Below are 24607 nucleotides of genomic sequence, written 5' to 3'. Positions count from 1 at the left end.
GATCATGAAGCTCCAAGCCCCACACTACAGGCAGAGCTACCAGCCTCCACATTGATACCAGCCCAAGCTGCCCAGGGCCCCCTCCAAGCTGGCCTTGAACACCTCCAGGGATGGACGGGGCAGGCATGGCCATCTGGTTATAAATACAATGGAATAAAATAGCATTTCCCATTGCTGAAAGATGGCAGAGCTCTGCACTGAGGGCAGCAGCTCTCCTCTTGGCCTTCCTGCCCCCACCATGTGATTCAACACCAGGAGAATCCCTGATGAAAGCTTCTTATTCCCTCTGTCCCCAGGGCTCGTCCCTGTAATGCTATTAGCCAAGGCTGCCTGCCCCACACTGACCTCTCTGCCAGCCCTCCAGGGCACACTATTGCCTTGGCCACAACAGCTCCATCCTCAAATCCCTCACGGGATCCATCATCCCAAGATAACGAGAAAAAACGTATTAATAAAAGAAAGAAATCTGTGCTATGACCAGAACTTACATGGACATGACCCAGAGCCATCCCTTGGGATTCACCCATTTCTTTCCATCCCTGAAGCATTTTGCCATTGTGCCATCTACCATCAAACCCTTTGGAACCATCAGACAGGAGCACCTATGTGTGCACAGAGGAAAGGAGGGCAAACCCTCCCTTCACCTCATCCTACTGCTCTCCTCCCTTAGGATTCCAGCCCTGCAGAGATGTTAAGAGACCCCTCGATGTTAAGGCCATTCCCATACCCACACCCAGGGATTTATCTCCAGGGGAGGGGATGGAAACTGCACAGCAATGGCCAAATCTGCCTTGTGAGACAGTGGTGCCCCCCCATCCCTGGGGACACCTGAGATCAGGGGACTTTTGTGGCTTTTTTTTCCTCAAAAGAATGAGCGTTTCATAGTTGAAAATCCCACCTTCTGATGAATGGAGAAGAAGATCTTAGGACAGAAGTGCATCTCTTTCCTTTGGGAAGTCAGCTGAGCCACACTAATGCACTGCCACTATGGCACTCTACAAGTTGTATGGCAGAAGGGGTTGGTGGACATCCTGCAGGATGCTGGTTTTTGACTGCTCCTATCTCAGCCCATCTAAACAACAACCTGAGCCTTCCTGTGGTGTTGGGGCAGATCTACAGTCTGAAGGGCTGACTTCAGTCCCTCACAGTGTTAAGAGCAGAGGCTTTTAACACAGAGATTAATACAGAACAAGTCAGAGATAACAAAGTGTGCAAGGAATAGACACCAGCCTGATTTCACAACCCTTGTGGGTCCCAGTGGAGCCATTCCATAGATGCATGTGGGCATCAGGCACCAGACAGACCCAATCCTGCAACCCTTTACTTACCCAAGGAGTCCCATTCACTGCAGCAATAACTCTTCTGCAAATGATCTCCGTGCGCCCCAGGGTTGCATGATCAGGCCAGGAAATTCAGAGAAAGAGTGGTACCCATCGCTCTTAAAATAGGCACTTGCAAGATGGGGGTCTCAGCTCGATCAGGTCAGTATTGATTTTCTCTACTGTCTGTGCAGCCTCTAAATGGCTCTTTGTCTCATGCCATGACACTGGAGTGTCTAAGAAAGAAGATAGAGTAGGGTAGGGTAGGGTAGGGTAGGGTAGGGTAGGATAGGATAGGATAGGATAGGATAGGATAGGATAGGATAGGATAGGATAGGATAGGATAGGATAGGATAGGATAGGATAGGATAGGATAGGATAGGGTGGGGTGGGGTAAAATAGAGTGGAGTAGAGTAGAATAGAATAGAATAGAATAGAATAGAATAGAATAGAATAGAATAGAATAGAATAGAATAGAATAGAATAGAATAGAATAGTTTCATTTTCATAAGCCATCAGTTCCACCATTCAAACTGCTTTGGGGCTGACCCAAGTGCTGGGATGAAGTATAGGTATATAGGGAGAAGGAGAAAGAAGAACATCAGTCTAGAAAAGACCAAGTCAACAAGTTGAAATCAAGCAAGCAGAACTGATACTTTCTCACTTAAAAAGTGAGAAATAAAGAGATGATGTCCAGTTTTAACATACATTTACAAGGATAAAGCAATAGGCCTCTCCATTTTAGCCCTTTTACTACATAATCCCTAGGGCTTCATCTCCACCTGCGGCAGCCATGTCTGCTAGTCTCTGTTAGGAAGACAGTGGGGCTGGATGACCTTGTAGGTCTTTTCCAACCTTGGTGATTCTATGATTCTATGTTTCTATTTCCCCTCTTGCTCTTTTTTAATCTGCCAGAGTAGTTGGCTTCAGCTCCCTCGTACAAACTTGCAATCCTGTTACATCAGAGCTCCTTGTCTGGGATATCCACATCTGCCAGACAAGGACTGAGATGAGATGGATTTTACATCTAGCTCAGAGCATCTGTGCAGGGCAGAGGTCAGTGCTGCCCTGACCCACCGCACTGATGTGTCTGCATTGCCAAACTCCGGGACAGGGCATGGCCAAGGCAGCAGCGGGAGAGGTGGCACAGCAATAAAACAAGGAAGAGTGCAGCCACCAGTACGGCTCAGCCCAGATCTGAGCTAAGCATGGAGATGACAAAGAAAACTACTCCATGTTTTAACCTGTGGCTGCAAGGAGATCTGTGGAGGTGGAGCTGAGGCTGGAAGTATTTAGGTTGGATGTTAGGGGAAAGTTCTTTACTAGAAGGGTGGTTAGGTCCTGGAACAGGCTGCCCAGTGAGGTTGTGGATGCCCCGTCCTTGGAGGTGTTCAAGACCAGGTTGGACAGGGCCCTGGGCAACCTGATCTAGTAAAGGTGTATGTTTAGTGGCCCTGCTAGGCAGGGGGTTGGAACTACATGATCCTTGAGGTCCCTTCCAACCCGGGTCATTCTGTGATTCTGTGATTCTGTGAAGTGCCCCTCATGTGTTGGAGAAGCAGTGTATAAGTTTATTTTGATCAAGAAAGCTCTCATCCCTTCATTTTCTCATGTATTGGTCAGAGGAAAGAACAAGAGAAGCAACAAAACCCAGTGATAGGGAAAATGTTGGGTATTGATCACTTCCTAGCAGGTCGTGCTAAAGCTGGCCCCACAAAAGATCTGTTGAAGCCTTATTAGCTAAGGCACATCCTGGGGGAAATCCTCTTAGAGAAGCTGGAGGTGAGAATGGAGATGATGTTACCATTCCCAGGTCTGCCAACAAAGAGAGATGGGGCTGGGAAGGGACGTTAGGAGGTCAGCAGGGCTGTTCCCTTTATTTAACAGGGAAGTTCAGACACAGCCATGTTGCTGGTTGGTGACCCTGCACATAGCAAAAGGGTGGAACTGGATGAGCACTGTGGGCCTTTGCAACCCAGACCATTCTATCCTTCTATGACCCTACGATTTATATTTTTCCCAAGAAATTTCCCACTTGGCCAATCCCTGCAACACAGGAGGGGGGGTAGCAGATGGGGATGCGGTCAGGAAAGGAGCATTGAGACACACAGGACACTTTTCTGCTTCTTTCCTTCATATATTTGTGAGCCAAACCCATTCTCATCCTCCTGTAGGACACTGTTGGGGTTGCTGTTATTTCCATCCTATTCTGCTGAGGTCTCCTCCAGTGCTGTGACCCTGGGGAAGATGGCTGGGTGTTGACACAGAAGGATCTGGGCCGTGGTGCTGATGATGGCTGGCTGTGATGCTCATGGGTTCAGGCTCAGAGCATCACTGTTGGGGTTACAGGATCTCCTGTGCTGCTGCTCTGGGAATTATGGGTTGCATTTAAGCATAAAGTGCTCGGCAGTTCTTGGAAATGAGGATCCTGGTGGGATTTGTAGGTAATGCCACGTCCTGATATAAAACACAGCCCTGAGAAAACCTTAACCCTCATTCCTTTGCCTGAGGGACATGGGTTAAGTTGGTTGAGGGCATCACATGCTGATTGCGGGTCTGTCCAGGGGAGATCTGGGGGGTAAAATGAGGCTCCGAGCTCAGTGGATCCTCTTTTCAGAACGGGGAAGTTAATCACTTTATAAACACTTCTTGGAATCCCGACCTCACGTATCACCCTGCTGGAAGAACCCTATAGCTGTGTGCACACGCTCCTGGCAGTGCAGGGCTGTTCTCTGAGTTCAAAGTACTCCGTGATGTGGAGCTGAATTCCTCCAGCACCCACACGTACCCTTGGCCATGAGGCTGTTTGCAGCCAGCCGCCACGTTCTGTCCTTGCAAATGCCCTGATGGAGGTGAAGATAAAAGTATGGCTTGCTTGCATTTGTTCCTCTTCAATTCTAGGTGATCAAATCAGCCTGGAGCACTTCCTTCCCTGGGGATTGGCCATGCTTCCATTTTTGTGCATGCGTTTTTTGCTGGGTTTATATATATATTATTTTTCTGTGCACGTGTGATTTTATGCTCAATTTTCTGCATGTGTCTCTTCAGCAGATGCGTTTTCTGCAATCGTTTGTTGAATCCAAGTGCTTCCAAGCCATTCCCACAGTGCTTTTGGTCTGTAAGTCCCAGTTCACACTGAGCTGCACACTTGGTCTGCTTTCATTCCGGTATATCAACGTCACCCAGTCCAGTAATCCAGTTGGATCTGAGGATCTTAGAGGCCTTTTCCAGCCTTAACGAATGAATGATTCTGTGATATGGGCAGGGCCAGGAGTGGGCACAGGCTTAAGAAATGAATCAGATGTCCCCAGTATGGAGCACGTGGGTCGCTGTGGGTTATTTCTCTGATGGTGATCTTTCATAACCTGAGCAAGGCAGTCTGAGTAATCAAGTCAAAACCCCGTCCTAGACAGATCCTACCCAAGAAGTACCCAAATGTTCACCCCAAAACAAGGTGCAGTGAAAGCTAAAACAACGGAGTGTGTTTAAGTGCAGCATTTCCACCGCCTCCTCCTGCTGCGGCCTCTTGGTTGGTCTCTTAAGTGCTTCATTTAGTTTTGAAAACAAAGTGACGGGTTTCAAATGCTTTTGCAGTTTTATTTCTCCTCTTGGAAGGGAAATGCTGTGTGGTGGAGAGGAGGGATGTTTAACAAACCACATTTGGGGACTTCATTGAGCTCAAACCAGGAAGTCTTCCAGTGAGCGTAAAACCACCATTTTCTCCCATATATTTTTTCTGCAGCATCAAGAAAACTTCCAGCCCCATTTTGGGGCCAGTGTGGAAGAGCTTCGGAAAGACAAGCCGTGTTTTGCTTGACTTCCCCCCTCTTTGGGAATTAGCCCGTATTTCGTATTCATCACTTGTCAGAGGTTTTCTTTTGAGCCTCGTGATCTGAACCCGCTAAGTAAGGCAAATCCAGATTAGAGCCTCTCGCAACAGAAATACTGGAGAGATCAGAGGCAGCTGGGTGGAGGCAGGTGAGGAGCATCAACTCGCTGCACTCCAAAATGTCACCATATTTTCTGATTCGGGATTTCCATAGAAGTCCCAGATTGCGCAATTTATTACTCTGACTTCATTCAATCTGCGAGGGAGGCACTGAGCTGAGCCCTCCTCCTTGGGCTCACTTCTCTAATCAAAGCAGGAAAAGTGAGTGGAATTGCTGCAATTAAACGTGCTCTGCTTCTTTCAGATTATTTTGGAGTCACAGCTTGGATGACCCTTTGTGTCTCAAATGGAGTCCATCCTGAGCTGCAGAGCCCAAACTCAAACATAGCTGCAGTCTGGGAGGGCTCTGACTGACCAGAGCTCTTGGCTTTCCTTGCTGTTTATCTTGTCTTGTGTTGTGTTGGAGGAGTTTTAATCCTCCAGACATGTGCCAAAATAGCACAAAAGCTTCTTGTCTTAGAGCACTTTGCTCAGAGGCAGCTCTGGTTCCTCAAGAAGTTGAGACCCTGCACTGCTCTGAGCCCCCAGGACAGCTCCCAGCAGCAAGGACGCCTGTGAATTATTATTCTCCATGTTATATTTAACACAAGCCCCAGTCATTGCTATATGGGCTATACAGGTCCCTGAGGAATCAAGGACACGTTCCAGCCTTGGAGATAAAACTGACCTCAAATGAAGCCAATTATATATAGACACTGCCCTTCTCTGACCCTTCTCCTCCAGCTCCACCATTTGCTGGCTTGGGGTCCCATGTGTCTCCCATTGCCCCAGAAGCCCGCAGGCAGCTCCAGCATCCTTTTCCCCATTTCCTCCTGTGATATTTTCCCAATTACCCATTTTCTGCTTTTTCTATCTCCAGGGTTGGACCATCCCATCTCTCAGATAGGTGCTTCTCTGGCATCAGAGGCATCACACAGGTGGATCCACAGAGGGAAGAGATGGACGGCCGGGGATTCCATCCTTTAATGTGAATCCTCTATCAGGCTGGGGCAAGGTCATGCCACTCCTACAGATCCAGCCCTTCCTGTCTGTACCCATACCTGTGGTCCATTTCCATGCAATGAACAAGACCTCATTCCCTGCTTCTTCCCCATTTCCTCCATCTCTACAATATCACCATCCAGCCATCCATCCAACATCTCCCCAAATCCAGCAATCATCCAATCCATCCCAACCACCCATCCAACATCTCCCCAAATCCCTCAAGCACAGGTAATTTCCCTCCCTCTTCTTTTCCCATTGCATCAAGATCCCAGCTCCTCATCCCTACCCCCAGAGCCCTCTCCCATCCCCAAAGCACCTGTATCCTCAGGGATATCCCCATCACTCGACATCCCCATCACTCTCCTCCAGCACCAGCCCCTACCAGGCTGCTTGCAGAGGTCACAGCAGAGTTGCTGATAGGAGGACCAGCACAAGGGAAGGCAGGGGGAAGGATGGGGAAGAGCAATAACGCTTGGGTGCTGACAAACAGCAAAAGAAAAGGGTGGGAGATAATTACCGCTCTTTTCCTAATGCATCTTCCTCCTGCTCAAGCACATCTGCCCTTAATTAAGGACGAAAGAAGAAATATCTATTAATAGAAAACAAGCAAGAAATCATAGCAGGTGACCTGCTTTATTTGACTGGATTAAGTGGGGGATTACAGGAGCGGTTAGCGATGTCAATAAGGGCTCCCTATGAATTTTTCCTATTGCTGCTGGTTTTCTGGGGACAGGAGGGATGTGCAGCCGGTCATTCGGGTGGAGCAACTTCACTGAGGCTGACACAGGGAGAAGGTGAAAATCAGAAACCCCACAGTGGTGGCCCCAGGAGCAGAGCTGTGTGTTCAGCTCGTTAAGTGCAAGTAACACAAATGCTGGGATCCCTGGCAGCTCCTCACAGGTCGGAAGGAGAGAAAGAAATGGAGGGAGGGAATGTGATTGTATAAGGGCTCTCTGAGAGTAAAATAAAGCTGATCTGAGCAGATGGCTTCCTGCCACCTAAAACTTCCATGCTGCAAAATCCCATTAGGCGCAGAGTTTAATAAAGTTCTGTATATCAAGGAGCAGCAGCTATTTAAAGCCTTGAGCACCTGCCAAAAGTGGCCTTGTGAGCCATATTTCCTGTCCCAGATCACTTCTCCCATCACCTGGCCATGCTCTCACCTTAGGAAACACCATCATTTGTGACACAGACTGCTCAGTGCTGCTGTGGCATCCCCACTGGAGGGGTCTGAGGCTCGTTATAAGCAGGGCTCCTCACACGAGAAGTGATTTTACCAGCAAAGGTCTTTATATCCTTTCAGATATCTTTGAAGATTTGGCTTTTTCCAGCACAAGCTTTACCCATCTAGCCTGGGAAAATGAAACTTTGAATTAAATGCAGAGGGAACAATAATTCATCTCTGCCTGGAAATATCTTGGCATGGAGGCCAGCTGGGAGCTTTGTGCTGGGAAGTTTCAGTGGTGTGGGGTCAGTCAGATGGGATTTTGTTTGCTTATCACCTCCTGTGTGTCCTACAGAGAGGAGTGATGGAAAGGCTGGGAAAACCAAGTCCTTCTCCCCACATTGTACGGACCATGAATTACCCACAAATGAAGTGAATCTGTCCCAGAGACAGGGAAAACTTGGAGCTTGATGTCCACACCTCCACCTTCCACAAGGTGCTCTATATAAATTCGAGGTGACTGTCTTCTGGGACGTTATATTTAGCTTTGTGTTCCTCAAAGAGCTTGCTCAGCTCTTCTAAGTATTTCTGATGGACTCGATCAACCTCTTCCTCCGTTGGCTTGTGTTTCTTCAGCACGGGAATTGGCTTCCCAACTGGAAAACAAGAGCAACCATTAGGCCAGGTCTCTATCAACGCTTTACATGTGTTAGTACAGAGATGGAGTCCAACCTTTCCAAAGGTGTGAAGAACATATTGATATCCCAGAGCTGCCAGCAGTGGGACACTTCTCCTGCTCTGCTCGCTGACTCTAATTGTGTTTGTCAAGCATCATCATTGTGTAACACTGTTCCTCATCGAACTAATGAGGAGCCCTTCTGATACTTTGCTGCTTGTAAAACCATTGAGTCAATCCAAACAGGCTGTAAAACAATTAGAAGTAATTGCTGACTGTCAAACCTAATCAGCAGGGTGAGCCCTGACCTTTCCAAACAGCCTCTTTAATTACATTAATTCGGACCATCAGCTGTACTGCGGGCCAAGCATGGAGCTGTTGAAACCAGGTGGAATTTCACCACAACCAACACCTTTCTTTTAATTTGGTCTCCTGTTTTGTATTATCTCTAATGAAACCAGCCTGGCTTGTTGGTGCGCAGATAGGTTGGGGCTTGTGCCTGCATCTGAATGGGATGCTGGGCAAATCCTGTAGGTCCTGTCTTACTTATGCTTGTGTGATTGGCTTGGAAGCTCAACCCAATGCTGCTACAGGGGTTTGTACAATTTAAAGCCTTGTGGTGGAACTGAGACTGGATGCATCTCATGAAGGCAATGGAGCATCTCAATTTGCTCTGGGGCTTTCTCAGCACTGTTCAGACCACTTGGGTTCTGCAGGATGACCAAGCCAGAGTCCCAGACCGGCGTGTGCAGGGAACCCTGTGTTATCCTTTCTCTGTGCTAACCCGTTTGCACCAGAGATGCTCCAATACTGCATTCAGCTGAGCGTGTCACACCACAGCTTCCAGAGCTGCCTGGACACTCAGGCAGTATTACCCAATTATGTTTTTTAACATATTCCTTCCATCCTAGGGGAATTTATCCTAAAGCCAAGGACTTCTTTAAAACATATATATATATATATATATGTATATATATATATATATATATATATATATATATATTTAAGTAAAAAAAGGGGCACAAGAGGGGCGTGTGAGCAGTGGGAGGTGCTCCACTGCTAAGAAGTTCCCAGCCCATCTCAGCTCATGTTCCTTGGCTCAGCAGAAAGACACAGCCCAGGGACCATCCTTGAACATGCCTTGGCCAGGCTTTTGCTGAGGAGGGACTTACTCACGGTGTAGACAGGCCGGCGGTAGGGGACCAGCCCAAAGCTGTACTGGAAGATACCTCTTGCATGGAAGAGGGGCAGGGAAATGCCCATGATCTGCTGGAGCCGGTGCTGGATCCACCACAGCCATGAGCCCTTGGGGTTGCTCACCTGGTCAAAGAGCTCATTCTCCCCAAAGGAAAAGGCAGGGACCAGTGGGGTGCTGCAGGGAGATGGACACAACACATGGCCACTGTGATCAGAGAGGCCAACCCCAAAACACCCTCATTTCCCCCCAGAATTCACCTGGAACATCCTATTGACCACCGCAGACCAGAGCATCCCTCCCAAGGCACCCTGTAGCCCCACCCTTTGCATCACCCCCGCTCGATGGCCACGCGGATAAATCCCTTCCTGTTCTTCAGCAGCAAGGTGCAGGATCCTGGCCGGGCTTCCAGAGCCTCCTGAGCCCCACCAACAATGATGGCCAACAGGTTTCCCCCCTCTGGCTTCTGCAGCACGTGGTACGCACTCTCCTTATCAGAGGATACAAGGCCTGGGAGGTAGAGAGGAATTAAAACTGAACATCTGTAAAATCTGCACCAGTGCTGTTTATTCCCACTTTCCCTCTTCATCCAACTCCAGAGAAATGGTGAGCTCAGCTCATGCAGAGCTCTTCCACATCACAACACATCACATTAGCTGCAGTTAAGCCCCAGCCTCCCCATGAGCTGATTCAGATGGAGAATTGGATGTACTCCAAGGTCACCAGTGAGAGATGGTAGGCCAGGTCTCCACAAATCAATCTGGAGCCCTTTTTCCCATCTGCATTTAATTTTTACCTACTCCTTTTCCTTTCTGCTTCCTGTCCTGTTGTGTATTGTGCAACTCCACGAGCTGCCATTGGCAGCTGCTTTGTTTCAGAGAGATTTTGGTGCTGAATCCAACGCCTATAGATGCCACTCATTAAGGACTCCTTGACCTTCTCAGGCCTCTCTGATCTTTTCCCTCTTTGCTCCCTAAAACACCCCTGATTCACCCACTCATCCCATTGCTCATCAGTGCTTCCACCCTGCTTACCTCCACTCATGAGGTAGTCCCTTAAGAAGGGGACACGAAACCATAAGGAGAGCATCATCAGGTGTGGGGTGATGCCTGGGAAGATCGTGGAAAACCCTGTTGCCTCTGTGCCGAAATTGATGAAGGCTCCCACTGCCAGGACCCCGTGGGGGTGAAATCCCACCAGGTAGTTCTGCCTGGGGTCCAACTCTGCTGTTTTCACCAGCTGGACAAGGGAAGGAACAAGAGTTAATGGCGTCACCTCAGCACACAGAGAGTTGGCTACGGAGAATAGAAGGGATTCCTGGCATCCATTCCTCCTTCTGCTAGGAAAGATCAACTGGAACAGCTCAAGTGTTGTTCAGTGAGATGAGTTTCATTGCCTGTTTTTGTATCTCCCACCATTTCCTGGCCCAAAAATGACGTTTCCAATGCTACATTTCTTCATAGAGTCATAGAATGGGCTGGGTCCACTACCATGGACAGGGGCACCTTCCAGTAGATCAGATTTCTCAAAGCCCATGTTGCCTTGAGCTGGTCTAGGTGTTGTTAGGAGCCAACTTCCTTTAAAACTTCCTCCAGTACATTTTACAATATGGGAAAAAAGAAATGCACAAAGTGGGATAACCCCATATGTAGCCCCTTATAGCCCACAACCAGAACCACCCTAGTAGTAATCACCTTGTCCTAAAACACATCGAGTAATCGAAGAATGATTTGTACATCATTAGGTGAAAACCTCAGCTCCCAGGGAAAAAAGTGATGGATTTCTTTGCATTATGGGCTACCCTACAAGAGCCCAACAGCTTGTGCCTTGGTTAGTTACCTAAAGTAACCTGCAGGTCCACCAGGGAGCAATGGATTTCTGCCCAAGGTTGTTGCAATTTTACCAGGAGGAGACAATTAAGGATAGATAATGGGCAAGATTTGGCCTCTGTGGGCTACAGTTGTGATGGCCTATCTGGAATGGAAGGACCAGTGTAACCAGGTCAGCCTTGAGCTGTGCCACTGAGATCCTGCAATCCCAACCTCATACAGACAGGGCATCCAACAGCCAAATGCTGATGTCTTGGTAACCTTTAAATCGGTGCTGAGGATTCTCTCAGCCCCAGAGCTGACCATTACAAAGCCATCGTGGATTTCCAGACAGCTCAAAGCACTTATGTACAAGCAGAAACAAAGCCCTCTGTGCTTCAAGTACCCTGGTTCTGTCCATATGCAGGGAGCAGCTAATGGGGCATTTGTTTTCCTAGAAGCACCCTGAGTTCTATTTTACTTTTTGACATCATGGCTCATTTCCCATCTGTCCTAAAGCACTGTTGACTGTACACATGTGCCCATTGAAGCGCCTGCTCCTAATGAGAGGAAGAGACAAACAAAGTCCCCATCACCACCCATGTGCAGGAAGAGGGGCAGATGGCCGAACTGCTGAGCCCCCGCCACGATTTGCTGAGTTTTTTGAGTAATCTCAGCTTGCATCAATGTATCCTGCATTTATCTTCAGCTTCCAAACAACCTTTCATCTCTGCATGATTTATAAGCAGGGTGAGATGCTGGGATGCGTCACAAGCCACTAAATCTCCTGCTGTGTGAGAAGGGAGGGCGGCAGCGGGCTCAGCACCTGGCTGCACCCCAAGGTCGTGCCACCCTCCTTACTAATGAAAACTGGACTTGGGCAAGCACCCAGCCCTGCAATCTGCTCCAAGCCATGTTAGGATACCTCCCATCCCTAAAAACCTTCCCTAGGAGATGCTGCTTGCTGCTCACCTCAGTGAAAGAGGATGGAAGATCAGCGTCCAGTGGAGCTTACAGGAGGAAATGCTTCTGATACATGATTTCTTGTACTTCTCAGTGGCCTCAGAGCCACCAATATCTGGAGTCCTACCAACTGCAGTTGGGTCAGAATTGAGATTTTACGTGGCTTCACGTGTTTTCTGGCTCAATCATGAGCTCAGTACCCAGAGCCCTGCTCTAAGTCAAGGATAACTGAAATGGACTGCCCAGGGAGGAATGGAGTCAGTCACTCCAAAAGCGTTCAAGCAACATTTAGACGTTGTGTTGAGGGATGTGGTTTAGTGAGAACTATTGGTGATGGGTGGATGGTTGGACTGGATGATCTTGTAGGTCTATTCCAACCTGGGTGATTCTGTGATTCTATGGTTCTATAAGTAGAAGCCTTGATGTTCGAGGTTTGATGGTCTGGTCAAGGTGGAGCCTCTCCAGCACCAATTACATCTTAATGACACTGTTGAAGTAATTGCTTCTTTCAGCTTTGCAAAGGAAGGGAGAGAGGGACATGGGGCTCATGGTTTGGCCAGAGCCTGCAGAGAAACCATTTCCCTGCAAAAGACCAGGAAGGAAATCAGTAGCAGAGGAGAGACTTGGGTGATGTATCTTAAGCCATAGGTCAGCCTCTGGATGCTAAACCACTATTCTCCTTCTTGAATCACTTAAACACAGCAACTCAACCCACCCATCTTTGTTGTCCCTGCTGTTTGTTCTCTCCTTCCCCTCTTCCTGCCAGAGGTGAAGCTCAGCACAGCAAGCTGTTCTCAGGCAGACAGCAAAGTTAACACCTGCAGCACCCAGCCCAGGCTCTGCCCACTGCAGCCCCAGTGTGCATAATGGGGTTCAGGTGCAAGAGGTGAGAATCTCATTCCTCCTGGCTTGGCTGGGTTGTCACCTCTGCTCCTGCTGAATGGCATCTACTGCTCTGCTGTTTCTGGGTGAGTTGAACATTAATCATTGACTTGAGGGTCTGGCCGAGCTGGTCTGTGTGTAAACACTGAAGGGAGACACATTCTTGCCCTGAAGTTTTTCTTGGTAAGGCAAGACTAGTTTCTCAAGGTACAGGGGTGACAAATTAATGCACGGGGCCTTCATCCCCAAAGCAAAGAGCTGTTATCAGCTTGGGGTCATGCACTCCAAGCTGAGCCATGGGTGTGTTGGCTTGCAGGGCTTCCCCTTGTCGTGGCTGGGATGCTGCCTTGTGTCTGATAGCAGCCCTGACCCCTCATCAGTGTGTTGTGAGTCCTGGTGGCAGGGCAGAAAGCCTTCTAGATCCCAGATATGGGGTGACTGGGGCCCTCCCAACCCATAAATATGAATTTGAAGGGTGTGGTCTACATTATCCTTCTTCATGGGTGTCATTGCTGTGGATGTTCAGTGCTCCCAATGACTTCTTGGCCGTAGAAACCTCCTCCTAATCTATCGACCCAGAAGTGGGTCCAGAACACGGGAAAGGCCCCGTCCCCAATCTCTAGTGAGATCTGCTCCATGCAAGGTCACCATCCATGTTAGGGCAACACATGCACAGGCTTTTAGAGGCTCCAGTAAGAGACCAGGTAGGGTGAGGATCTCAAGCAAATTTAATTTTAAACTGGATTAGCTGAACCTCGTTAACATCACAAGTAGATGCTCTCAGCTGGAATTAAAGAGGCCTTCGTTTGTTATTTGTTTTGTTTCTCATTTCATTTTGCAACTGAATTAGCCTAATTAGGGCTTCCAAGGGACTGTATCAGCTCAGGATTTCAGCGCTGGTTTAATGTGGCTGTTTTAATTCACCTTTTGAGGTGTGGCTGGGGCTTTTTTTATCATCTGTGTGCCGGATGGTCTTGCTCCAAACCAGAGGAAAAGGGAGGAAGGGTGATTCCCCATGTAAAACTGGTGCAAAAGTGCTTGAAGGAAGCATCATTCTGCTTTACACCAGTATATCCTGGGGTCAAAACAGGACACTTAGCCCCCAGCTGGCCTTGTTTGTAGGTCTGGAGGGATCTACAATCAGTTAAGTGGTGAACTGGATGGAGTCAAGTTGAGATGAGCTTGGTCAATGCACAGTGCTTGCTGTGCCCGCAGGCAGACAGACAGGCAGTGTGCTGACTTCCCATGTCATCACATCCTAAGGGACAGGGGAACACATGTTGGGAGACAGGGGCTGGTCGGGAAAGCTGGTCAGAAAAGTTGTGCCTTCTTCATTTAGTCTCCCAAACTGAATTGCTATTGTATTTCTATCACCCTCTGGCCCTAAACTCACTCCCAATGATGTTATGTTCACTAATCTGATCTTAAGTAGGATAAACTTCTGTTCAGTTTCACCCTAAGCAAATCCTCAGGTCACTTGCTTTCCACCCAGGCACCTCCATAGAACATCTCATGCAGGAAGAAGCATGCAGTCAGGTTCTCTATGGGATGTCAGCAACCAATGAGCAAACCCAAGGAAGAAGAAATTGTACTAAGGAGAAGTCAGCACGTCACATAAGGGTGATGGGAGACAAAGGGGAAAGCAAACATCCGAGTGCTGGCAGCTCCTCAGGGAAGAATGAGGTTCTGGTCCCAGCAATGGAAGGAGTCTGAGACAATGTCTCTGGGCTCTTGGTGTTTCCTCCAGGTGCCACAATACCACATGAGGGCAGAAAAGGAAGGTCCAAGTCACAGGGTAAGGAAGCTCTTCAGAAAATGGGAGAGAGTTGACTTTGGGTCACTGGACTGTATGCTGCTTTTGCCTGAACAAACCTTCTCCTCTCCTCCAGCCAACAGAAGGAAGCAAAACGAACAGCCAGAAGTACTGGAAACCAGAAGTGCTGTTTAACGTCATGGGCCAAAGCACAAGATCCCCAGTTACAAACTGTACTGTTCTGCTGTGAAGAGTAAGAAAATATTCCTGGTAGGGTTTGGTTCACGTGCACTTGGACCACATGTGATGCCCTGTGCTTACCCAGAACCACAGCACACGCAAACAACCCCTGTCATGGTTTATGCAATTATGAGAATGAATGAGCTCCTGGGGGTCCACTAAGTCTCCAGTGACACATTTTAGTTAAGCTAGCAACAAAAAGAAACCCAACAAGAGCCCAAGAGGTTGGGACTCTGCCAGTTGCTATAGATAACAACATCCAGCTGGCACTTACAGAACCACAGAGTCATCAAGGATGGAGAAGACCACTAAGATCAGCTAGTCCAACCATTGAACCTTCAAAAATAACCCCAAGGGTGATTAAAAGTGTCCTGTGGCTCTTCAAGGATGAGGGGAAATGGCCCCAGGTTGCGCCAGGGCAAGTTTAGGTTGGATATTAGGAAGAACTTCACAGGAAGGGTAGTTAGGTACAGGAATAACTCCACAGGGAGGTGGCTGAATCGCCATCCCTGGTTGTGTTTAAGAGCTGTTTCGATGTGGTGCTCAGGGATATGATTTAGTGTAGGGTTGTTAGAGTCAGGGTACTGGTAAGGCTGCGGTTGGACTTGATGATCTTCAAGGTCTTTTCCAACCTGGGTAATTCTATGATTCTAATATTCAAGAGGGGAAAACAGCACCTAGAGGACTACAGGAACCTTCTACACACAAAGACATTTATCAGGTTGCCCTGAATAAATCTGGTGAGATGACACCTGCTGGGCTGCTCTGATGGATGGCAGCACTCGAAGGCAGGATTTGTTGAAGGCCTTTCCCTTAGGCATGCCCATGGTGCTCCTCAGCTGAGCTTACCAGAGCACCTTGGCTGCAGGAGGAGGGTTGGTGACGAGCTGTGAAATAGCTGTGCTATTTCTTGGCCAAATGGGAGACACACAGAATCACTTTTAGGTCTTTTCCAACCTTGGTGATTCTATGATTCTATGAATCCCAGCATAAGGAAGCCTTGTGATTCTATGATTCTATGTAAAAATGAAGGTGAGAATATGGTTGAAATACAGGGAAAAAAAGCCTTCCTGGGGAAGATGCTCCTGGGAAGATGCCTGGGGTCTCAGTGCTCGTCCACCTTCTACAGTCACCCAAACTCACTCAGATCCTGGCAGTTCCCTAACAAAAATAAGGCAAAAGCAAAGAGCAAAGCAATTCTGCACGACTGGGATCAGCAGAGGGTGCTCCTTGCACGCGTTGGGAACCCGAGTGCTCCTGCATGGCAGATCCCTGCTGCAGCACACTGCAAATTCACTCCGCCTCAATCTCTGGAAAGCAAATGCTCATCCCAACCTCTCGTTGCTTCTGCAGCAGCAAACATGCCCAGGGATCCCACAGGAGCAGCATTTAAATCCCTTTCCTGAAATACCCAAGGGCAGAGCAGCGCAGGCGGCTCTTGCTGCCTCCCACCTCCCGGCACTGATGCTTGACCACAATAAGTTTGCAGTGGGGATCTGGGAGGATTAGGAGCCACATTTAATCTTCCCAGAATAACTAATCCTCCAGGGCTGAACAAACTCAATCTACACACAAATGCAGCCCGTGGTGTTGGATCCATGTTCCCCAGGTCCTGCTGCCCATTTACCTTTGTTCTGGTTGGGACTTTGAGCAAGCAGGAGTGTGCAACTCAGACCAAAGCTCAGCTCGGTTCAGCTCCTTGTGAGCTTACAGGATGGCTAAAGCAATATCGCATTGCTTAACGTCTACACTGTTAGGAACAAATAATTTCTCATTCCCAAATAGTTTATTCGAGCCCATGCTTGAAGGATGTGAAATGAAATGCCTTACAAGCAAGGGAAATGCATGAATTCTCACAGAGCAGCGAGGATAAAGGCTGCTCCAAACCCTCCCTGTGCACCCCAGTGTGCTGCAAGCAAAACCAGTAGCTAGGCTCCCTCTGCTGGTCCCTCTGCCTGGCAGTGCCACCTGGTAGGGAATCAGAGTCAGAATTAGGTTGGAAAAGATCATTAAAATAATCTAATCCAACCATGAACCCATACCCAACCATCAGCTCATCCCCAACCATCAACTCATCCCCAGCCATCGGCTCATCCCCAACCATCAACTCATCCCCAACCATCAGCTCATCCCCAACAATCAACTCATCCCCAGCTATCAGCTCATCCCCAACCATCAGCTCATCCCCAACCATCAGTTCATCCCCAACCATCAACTCATCCCCAACCATCAGCTCATCCCCAGCCATCAGTTCATCCCCAACCATCAGCTCATCCCCAACCATCAACTCATCCCCAGCTATCAGCTCATCCCCAACAATCAACATATGCCCAACCATCAACTCATCCCCAACCATCAACTCATCCCCAACCATCAACTCATCCCCAACCATCAACTCATCCCCAACCATCAGTTCATCCCCAACCATCAACTCATCCCCAACCATCAACTCATCCCCAACCATCAACTCATCCCCAACCATCAGTTCATCCCCAACCATCAACTCATCCCCAGCCATCATCCCATCCCCAGGACAGACAGGCAGCCCAGGGCTCTGCTCAGGAGGGAGTGTGCATGGGGAAGGCAAGGAGGTGTCGCTGGGCTTATCTGGCCTCTATGTTATAGCACACAGATCAGTCTGACACTGCTCAAGCTGTGCTTTATGGCAGTGTATGATGTATAATCTTTACAACCACATAAACAGCATGCAGCATTTCTAGCATTTTCTACAGCGACCTTGAGAATAATGACTTGGGAATTTGGTGATTCCTGATGGATGTCCTAGAATATTACCTGTCTCTTATGGTAAGAGCCACCAGGAGCTCTCCTGGGTTGTGTTCCCATTCCTACCCGGGAGACTATGATATACATCCTGGGGGGCTGCCCAGAGCCACATCCAGCCTGGCCTTGAATGCCTGCAGGGATTGTGGAGGATGTCCCCCTCCTTGGGCAACCTGTTCCAATGCATCACCACCATATCACGGTGAATGGGCATGGGGAGATGGCCCTATCCATGCAATGAGGTTAAATGGGCGCATATAAAGCAGGTGATTAAAGGACATGTTGGGAAAACACTGGGTCACACATTGACTCTAAGCTGGGAGGACGATCCCTGCATTGTAAGCATGGAGGGCACAGAGGGAGCTCACCGAGACGGGGAAGAAGTCCTTCATGTGTCTCCAGACTGCGCTGTTCCGCACCATGTGGATCCGTCTCCCACCCCTGAGCGGTGCTTCCCTGTCTGTGAACCACCAGGCGGCGTAGAGGACGCTGAGCAGCCAAAAGCGGGTGAAGAGGAGGGCGATGAAGGCAGCGGTGCAGCACTGTGCTGGGAGATAAAGCAGGCAGTGAGCGATAAGAGCGGTGGGGGAGGGATGGCTCATATGGAGGGACCTGCCCTGCACAGCCCTGCGATGGAGCCCAAGCCTTCCCTGTGCTCACTGTGGGATTATTCTATCAGTGTAAGGGCAGCTATGATGCCAACAAATGGTTTTCATCCCATCTGCCCCATGGACTAGAAGAGCAGCTTAACCCCAACCCCTGGGAAGGACCCCTTTCTCCAAGGGCCACCATGTCTGCCTCCCCCATGGAGGCTGCTGGACCTCATTTTGAATGGCTGTCCATGATGTTGAATTTTTCATCTTCCCATATAGAAGAATTTTACTCTTCATTGATTTTTTTCTTTCTTTCTTATTGATTCTGAACCTTTTCCTCCTCCGTTTGGCTTCACTTTAAACTCTAATCCAGTCCAGCAGAGGATTTTCAGCCTTTTTGCCATGGTGTCATCACAGATTTTATAGGCACGCTCTATTTCGTTCCCAAAGTCATTAATAAGTTGGGCCTTTCCCAAGTCATTAAATACCTTTCTGAGCTGTTTCCAGTCAGTACTCAGCTTTGTCCTCTACCCCCTGCCTCCCTCATGCCCCGTGTTTTGGCAGGAGAACAAGAGAAGGAAAGTCTGCATGCAATCACGCATCACTGGGAGCATCAGATCCTACTCAAACCCAGCACAGTCTGGGAAGCACTGATGACCACCGAGCTGCCAGTCAGAGCTGTGCCCTCTCCATCTGGAAGCCCTGTCCATCAGAGTGCTCACTGAGTGAGAATGGGCTGGAAATACACATTGACCCAAGTCCTTTTTTCTTCCCCAGCTCATGAGTCACATTAGGACGAGAGGCAGCGGCCTCAGGTTGTGTGAGCAGAGGTTCAGGATGGGTATTAGGAAGAATTTCTTATCCCAAAGAGTGGCCAGGATGTGCAGGAAGGTGGTGGGGTCACCGTCCCTGGAGATGTTGCAGACCAACAGGGTTGTGGTGTTGAGGGATGCGGGTGGTGAGGGAGGGAGAAAGGAAGGGAGGAAGGGAGGAAGGGAGGAAGGGAGGAAGGGAGGAAGGGAGGAAGGGAGGAAGGGAGGAAGGGAGGAAGGGAGGAAGGGAGGAAGGGAGGAAGGAAGGAAGGAAGGAAGGAAGGAAGGAAGGAAGGAAGGAAGGAAGGAAGGAAGGAAGGAAGGAAGGAAGGAAGGAAGGAAGGAAGGAAGGAAGGAAGGAAGGAAGGAAGGAAGGAAGGAAGGAAGGAAGGAAGGAAGGAAGGAAGGAAGGAAGGAAGGAAGGAAGGAAGGAAGGAAGGAAGGAAGGAAGGAAGGAAGGAAGGAAGGAGAGGGGGGAGCTAGAGGTGGAAAGGCAAGGCAAGGCAAGGCAAGGCAAGGCAAGGCAAGGCAGGGAAGGCAAGGGGAAGGGAAAGGGGAAGGGAAAGGGAAGGGGAAAGGGAAAGGGAAGGGGAAGGGGAAGGGGAAGGGGAAGGGGAAGGGGAAGGGGAAGGGGAAGGGGAGGGGGAAAGGGGAAAGGGGAAAGGGGAAAGGGGAAAGGGGAAAGGGGAAAGGGGAAAGGGGAAAGGGGAAAGGGGGAAGGGGGAAGGGGGAAGGGGGAAGGGGGAAGGGGGAAGGGGGAAGGGGGAAGGGGGAAGGGGGAAGGGGGAAGGGGGAAGGGGGAAGGGGGAAGGGGGAAGGGGGAAGGGGGAAGGGGGAAGGGGGAAGGAGAAGGAGAAGGAGAAGGAGAAGGAGAAGGAGAAGGAGAAGGAGAAGGAGAAGGAGAAGGAGAAGGAGAAGGAGAAGGAGAAGGAGAAGGAGAAGGAGAAGGAGAAGGAGAAGGAGAAGGAGAAGGAGAAGGAAAGGAAAGGAAAGGAAAGGAAAGGAAAGGAAAGGAAAGGAAAGGAAAGGAAAGGAAAGGAAAGGAAAGGAAAGGAAAGGAAAGGAAAGGAAAGGAAAGGAAAGGAAAGGAAAGGAAAGGAAAGGAAAGGAAAGGAAAGGAGGTTGGCTTAGGATGGAGGAGCACTGAGCTCTCTGCACAGCAGCAGGTCTCACATGCAACGCAAATCTCCAGCTCACAACACACCACTGCTCATGCCTAGTTCTGCTCCTTTGAAGAGCCACAGCCACAGCTCTCAGGCAAAAGAGCATCCAGCATGAAACCAAGCTCCGAGGTGCACACAAGACACAAGCACTGCTTGAGGAACACTGCAGAGGTTGCAGTTACTGCTCCTAACAGCCAGGTCATTGAGTCTGCTGCAAAGCTGTGCAATAATGCCTAACTCTCTTTTTATCACGCTGTGCAAAGCTCAAGGTGTGCCCTGCAAAGTGAAGGTGTTGTTCTGGTCCATATCTATCCACTTATCATCCAAGTGAGGCATTTATCTTGCATTACATAGTTATTAATGCATAGTTATTAATTTTACCCTCAATTCATTTGCGGGATAAATTAATAACATTTGCTCTTTGATTCAGCTTTTTTTTTTCTTTTTCTTTTCTTTTCTTTTCTTTTCTTTTTTTTTTTTCCAGAGCAAAATTTGCACACAGTGACCTTCACTTAATCCAAAGAGTTCTTTTTTGCCCGTGTGAAATCTTATGATGCTCTGAGCCCATTCCTGTCCCAGCATGAACATCCCAGAAGCCTGGAAGGCCAACAGGATGTTGAGCTGCATGAAGAAGGGGTGGCCAGCAGGGACAGGGAGGTGATTGTCCCCAAGGAGGCTGTGGATGCCCCATCCCTGCAGGCATTCAAGGCCAGGCTGGATGTGGCTCTGGGCAGCCTGGGCTGCTGGTTGGTGACCCTGCACACAGCAGGGGGTTGGAGCTGGATGAGCACTGTGGGCCTTTGCACCCCAGGCCATTCTATCATTCTATGATTCTATGAACCCAACTTGCTTGCAGAAGTCTCTGTGTCATGTCCTCAAACCCTTCCACAAAACCCTAGCAAAGCAGTGCAATGCCATGGGTGAGACACGAAGCCTTCCTGGACCAGCAGTGTAGGATTCATCTCCCAGAGGCAGAGCAGCAAGGACAACTCAAGGCCGCATCCCTGTCCCTCCATGCAGGACAGGGGAGAACAGAAAGTCTTCCTGCAGCAGTGTTTGCTTATTGTGACACCATCCCTGTAATCACTGCTTTCTTCCCATGAGAAAAACGGGGAACCAGAGGAGGATGAAATGCAACAGAGATGGTTTTGTAGGGAAGTGAACCGTGCTGCACTACAGCCATGGACACACCACATACGTGCCATGGTCTCCAAGTGAGCTGTGAGCTCTCAGCATATCCATACAAGAACCATGTCCTGTCAGAGACCTGCTGGGCTCAGCACTGCTGCTCCTCTGGAGTTTACTACTGCAGCCTGAAACTGCAGCAGCTCCAGAGCCAGGTGAGATTTGCAAGATGCACATTGCTGTCCTCAATGCCAGCCCAGAGCCTTTAGCAGTGCCAAGCTAAGGCTGTGGACTATGCTCAGCCACCAGATTGCCTGACTCACACTGGCACTGCTTGAGTCAACCTTGCTGATTGAGAGGGTTCAAAGGCTGGCTGCCCATGCTGGGCATGCAAAGACAGTGTGCACAGAACTCCTGCCCCTTTGATCATAGAATATCCCATGTTAGAAGGGTCCTACAAGGCTCAGGTTGTGCTGAGTTGGTCCTCTTATCAGTCAACCTCATCACTGAAAAGCCAAGTGCCAGCCTGACCCCACTACTGGGTAAGTTGTTCTGCTGGAAAACCCATCCATCCTCCTTAAACCTTAGATACATCCATGCTGCAAACAGGACCCAGGTATAGTCTGGCAAAGCATTACTTAGCATGGGCTAAAGTTGTGCCACAGAGCATGCAAACAGCCAGACATCCATCTGCACCAGCGTGGCCCAGTGCTCCAGGCCTGCAGACACTGGTGCAGAGTCCATCCAACCCCTGTAGCAAAGGTTTGAGCCATCTGAGAGACTTAATGAGGCTCTAAAGCACAACTTATACTTCATTTGCTGATACCAATTTGGAGACGTGTGTGTCCCAGGATCCATATATACCCCCAAATCTGCTGCTGTTCTGCTGGGACACCCATCCACTGTCCAGCCATGGCCAAGCAGAAGCTTTACCCAGGTTAAGAAGGCAGAGGAGGAAGAGGAGCTGCCTCTTACCTAGACATAGGAAGCTGAAGACCCACTGGACCACCGCCGCAGTCTGAAGTCTCCTCTGCAGCGGCAGGGAGAGCGGAGCAAACTCAATCTTCATCCTGGGCTCTGCCTGCAGGTCTCAGGAGGAGGAGGAAGCTCAGCAAGTGGTGAATGCAAAGTGCAAAGTCACCTGTCAATAGTTATGCAGCTTTACAGTAAAAGGGGTTGTGCAACATGCAGGGGACGGTGCTGGGACGTGTCACTGACTTTATTCCAGTGTGAAGCTTGTGGTGTTGTTGGGTGCTGCAAGTCTCCTCCAGCTCTGCAGCTCCAGAAAAGCAAAATCCATCATTCCTTGTGCTACAGCAACTGCAGGAGAGAGCAGGAGGGAAAGGCGAGGAAGGAGCTTGTGAAATAGTATTGGCTGGGGAGGGAGGAAAAAGGCTTTGCAGAGGAGTGGCTTTGCAATTCAAAATGTATATTGTGTAGATAAAGCTCAAGGCTGTGTCTGCTGGGCGTGGAAAGGGCTGGGAGCGGAAAGGTATGCAAAGTATGCATGAGTGTTTCACTGCCCAGCACAGGATGCATGAGCAACCTCATGCCTCTGGCAGGGGTAGATGGATGGATGGATGGATGGATGGATGGATGGATGGATGGATGGATGGATGGATGGATGGATGGATGGAGATGAATGGAAGGATGGATGGATGGATGGGTGGATGGAGATGGATGGATGGATGGATGGATGGATGGATGGATGGATGGATGGATGGATTGAGATGGATGGAGATGAATGGAAGGATGGATGGATGGATGGATGGATGGATGGATGGATGACAGAATCACAGTGGTTTGAGTTGGAAGGGGCCCTTAAAGGCCATCTGGTCCCACTCCCCACAATGAACAGGGACACCCACAGCTCCATCAGATGCTCACAGACCCATCTCCTGCCCAAGATGCAGCTGGCCTTAGGGCAACAAGGGCACCGTGCTGTTCATGCCCAGCTGCCATCCACCAGTACCCCCAGGTCCCTTTCGACAGGGCTGTGCTCCATCCTTACACCCCCAGCTTGTACTGATGCAGGGGTCGCCACGACCCAGGTGCAGGCATTGCACTTGGCTTTGTTGAATCTCATGAGGATGGATGGACATGGATGGATGGATGGATGGATGAATGGATGGATGGAGATGGATGGATGGATGGATGGATGGATGGATGGATGGATGGATGGATGGATGGAAGGATGGGGCAGACACGTGTCTATGTGCCTCCTTGCATAGTCTTACATGGGTGCATGAGCCTGGAAACACTACCTCCTTTTTGCATTTCTACGTCCTCCTGTCTGTACCTTTGAAAACTCACATGCATCAAATTCCAGCCTGTGATCTTCCAGCTGAAAAGGAAACAAACAAAACTCCAAGATTTCGGGAAAAACATCCTTTGAGAACTGACAAGCTGCTCAGGTAAACAAAGGAGCCATCTGAGAATACCACGGGGCTCCGGCAGTAACCAGGATACGGAATTAACCATCCATTGGGCTGAATGAAACAGTGGGCTGACTGCGCACATACAAAAGCATCCTTTGCTTCTCGGAGGGCACTGCAAATCCCTGCACTCACCCCGGCCAAGGATGACAGAACAAAAGCAAATAACAATCCTTGGCAAAAGCAAATCAGAGGTGCGAGCTGGAAAAGAAGCCCTCCTCTTTGTCAGGCCCTTGGAACATGCCAGGATGGGAAGGACAGGCATCTTTCTGCCTCCATCTTCAGGACTCCCTGACCCTGGGGCTCTTTTCCTAAGGACACTGGTTGATTTAATTGAGCTAAAATGGGCTCTGATCTCGTTTGCATCTCTCCTCTTTGTCTTCTGGCCCTGTCTGCTCTGGGAAATCTTTTAACTCTTTCAGCTCCATCACTTGGAAACGGTTCCTGGCAATTTCCACCAGCAGTTTCTAAAAGCATCAACAATTCCCAAAGCAAAACAAACAGCAGTAACAAAACAAACCACCCTGCAGAGATCATGGGATCACAAAGGCTGGAAAAGCCCTCCAGGATCCCCAGCCCCAACCCATCCCACCGTGCCCACCGGCCACGTCCCCAGGTGCCACATCTCTACTCAGGTCCTGCTGGGCTTGGGTGGTCACTGAGGCACAGTGGGGACCAGGGAGGGGACATTCCTTGCAGGGACACTCCTGGTGCATGGGTGATGCTTAAGGTGTGTGTACCATCCCGAAGTCTCACTGGGCAGC

At 49.4% G+C, this 24607-nt stretch overlaps 1 protein-coding gene across 4 annotated transcripts; it reads right to left on the bottom strand.

Annotated features, from left to right (window-relative positions):
• Positions 1–6866: 6866 nt before the first annotated feature.
• MOGAT2 (monoacylglycerol O-acyltransferase 2) lies at positions 6867–24210 on the bottom strand. 4 transcript variants are annotated; one of them, XM_032442313.2, is made up of 7 exons: positions 23722–24210; positions 22384–22489; positions 18084–18262; positions 10323–10527; positions 9624–9798; positions 9266–9465; positions 6867–8073 (listed from the first exon to the last, which is right to left on the bottom strand). In XM_032442313.2, exons 1-7 carry the CDS (start codon positions 24106–24108, stop codon positions 7919–7921), a joined length of 1407 nt encoding a protein of 468 aa, XP_032298204.2. In that variant the 5' UTR covers positions 24109–24210; the 3' UTR covers positions 6867–7918. The 4 variants fall into 4 exon arrangements, with proteins under 4 accessions (XP_032298204.2, XP_015708081.3, XP_085392812.1 ...); XM_015852595.3 differs by having other exon boundaries at positions 9270–9465; positions 23722–24204; XM_085536686.1 differs by lacking the exon at positions 23722–24210 and having other exon boundaries at positions 22384–22752.
• Positions 24211–24607: the final 397 nt, after the last annotated feature.

Source organism: Coturnix japonica, chromosome 1 (genome assembly GCF_054131305.1).
Source record: "Coturnix japonica strain WE chromosome 1, WE-NBRP24, whole genome shotgun sequence".
Lineage (NCBI taxonomy): Eukaryota > Metazoa > Chordata > Aves > Galliformes > Phasianidae > Coturnix > Coturnix japonica.
The sequence above is the reverse complement of the archived record's forward strand: the minus strand, read 5'-3'. Positions and strand labels throughout refer to the sequence as shown.

Bases quoted from the DNA above. Each gene is read 5' to 3' on its own strand.
- MOGAT2 (XM_032442313.2), bottom strand. From the start codon at position 24,108: ATGCCTGTCCTTCCCATCCTGGCATGTTCCAAGGGCCTGACAAAGAGG. The intron at 22,490-23,721 runs GTGAGTTTTCAA...TGAGACCTGCAG, and splicing joins CAGGCTGGAATTTGATGCAT to GCAGAGCCCAGGATGAAGAT. The intron at 18,263-22,383 runs GTAAGAGGCAGC...TTTATCTCCCAG, and splicing joins CTTCAGCTTCCTATGTCTAG to CACAGTGCTGCACCGCTGCC.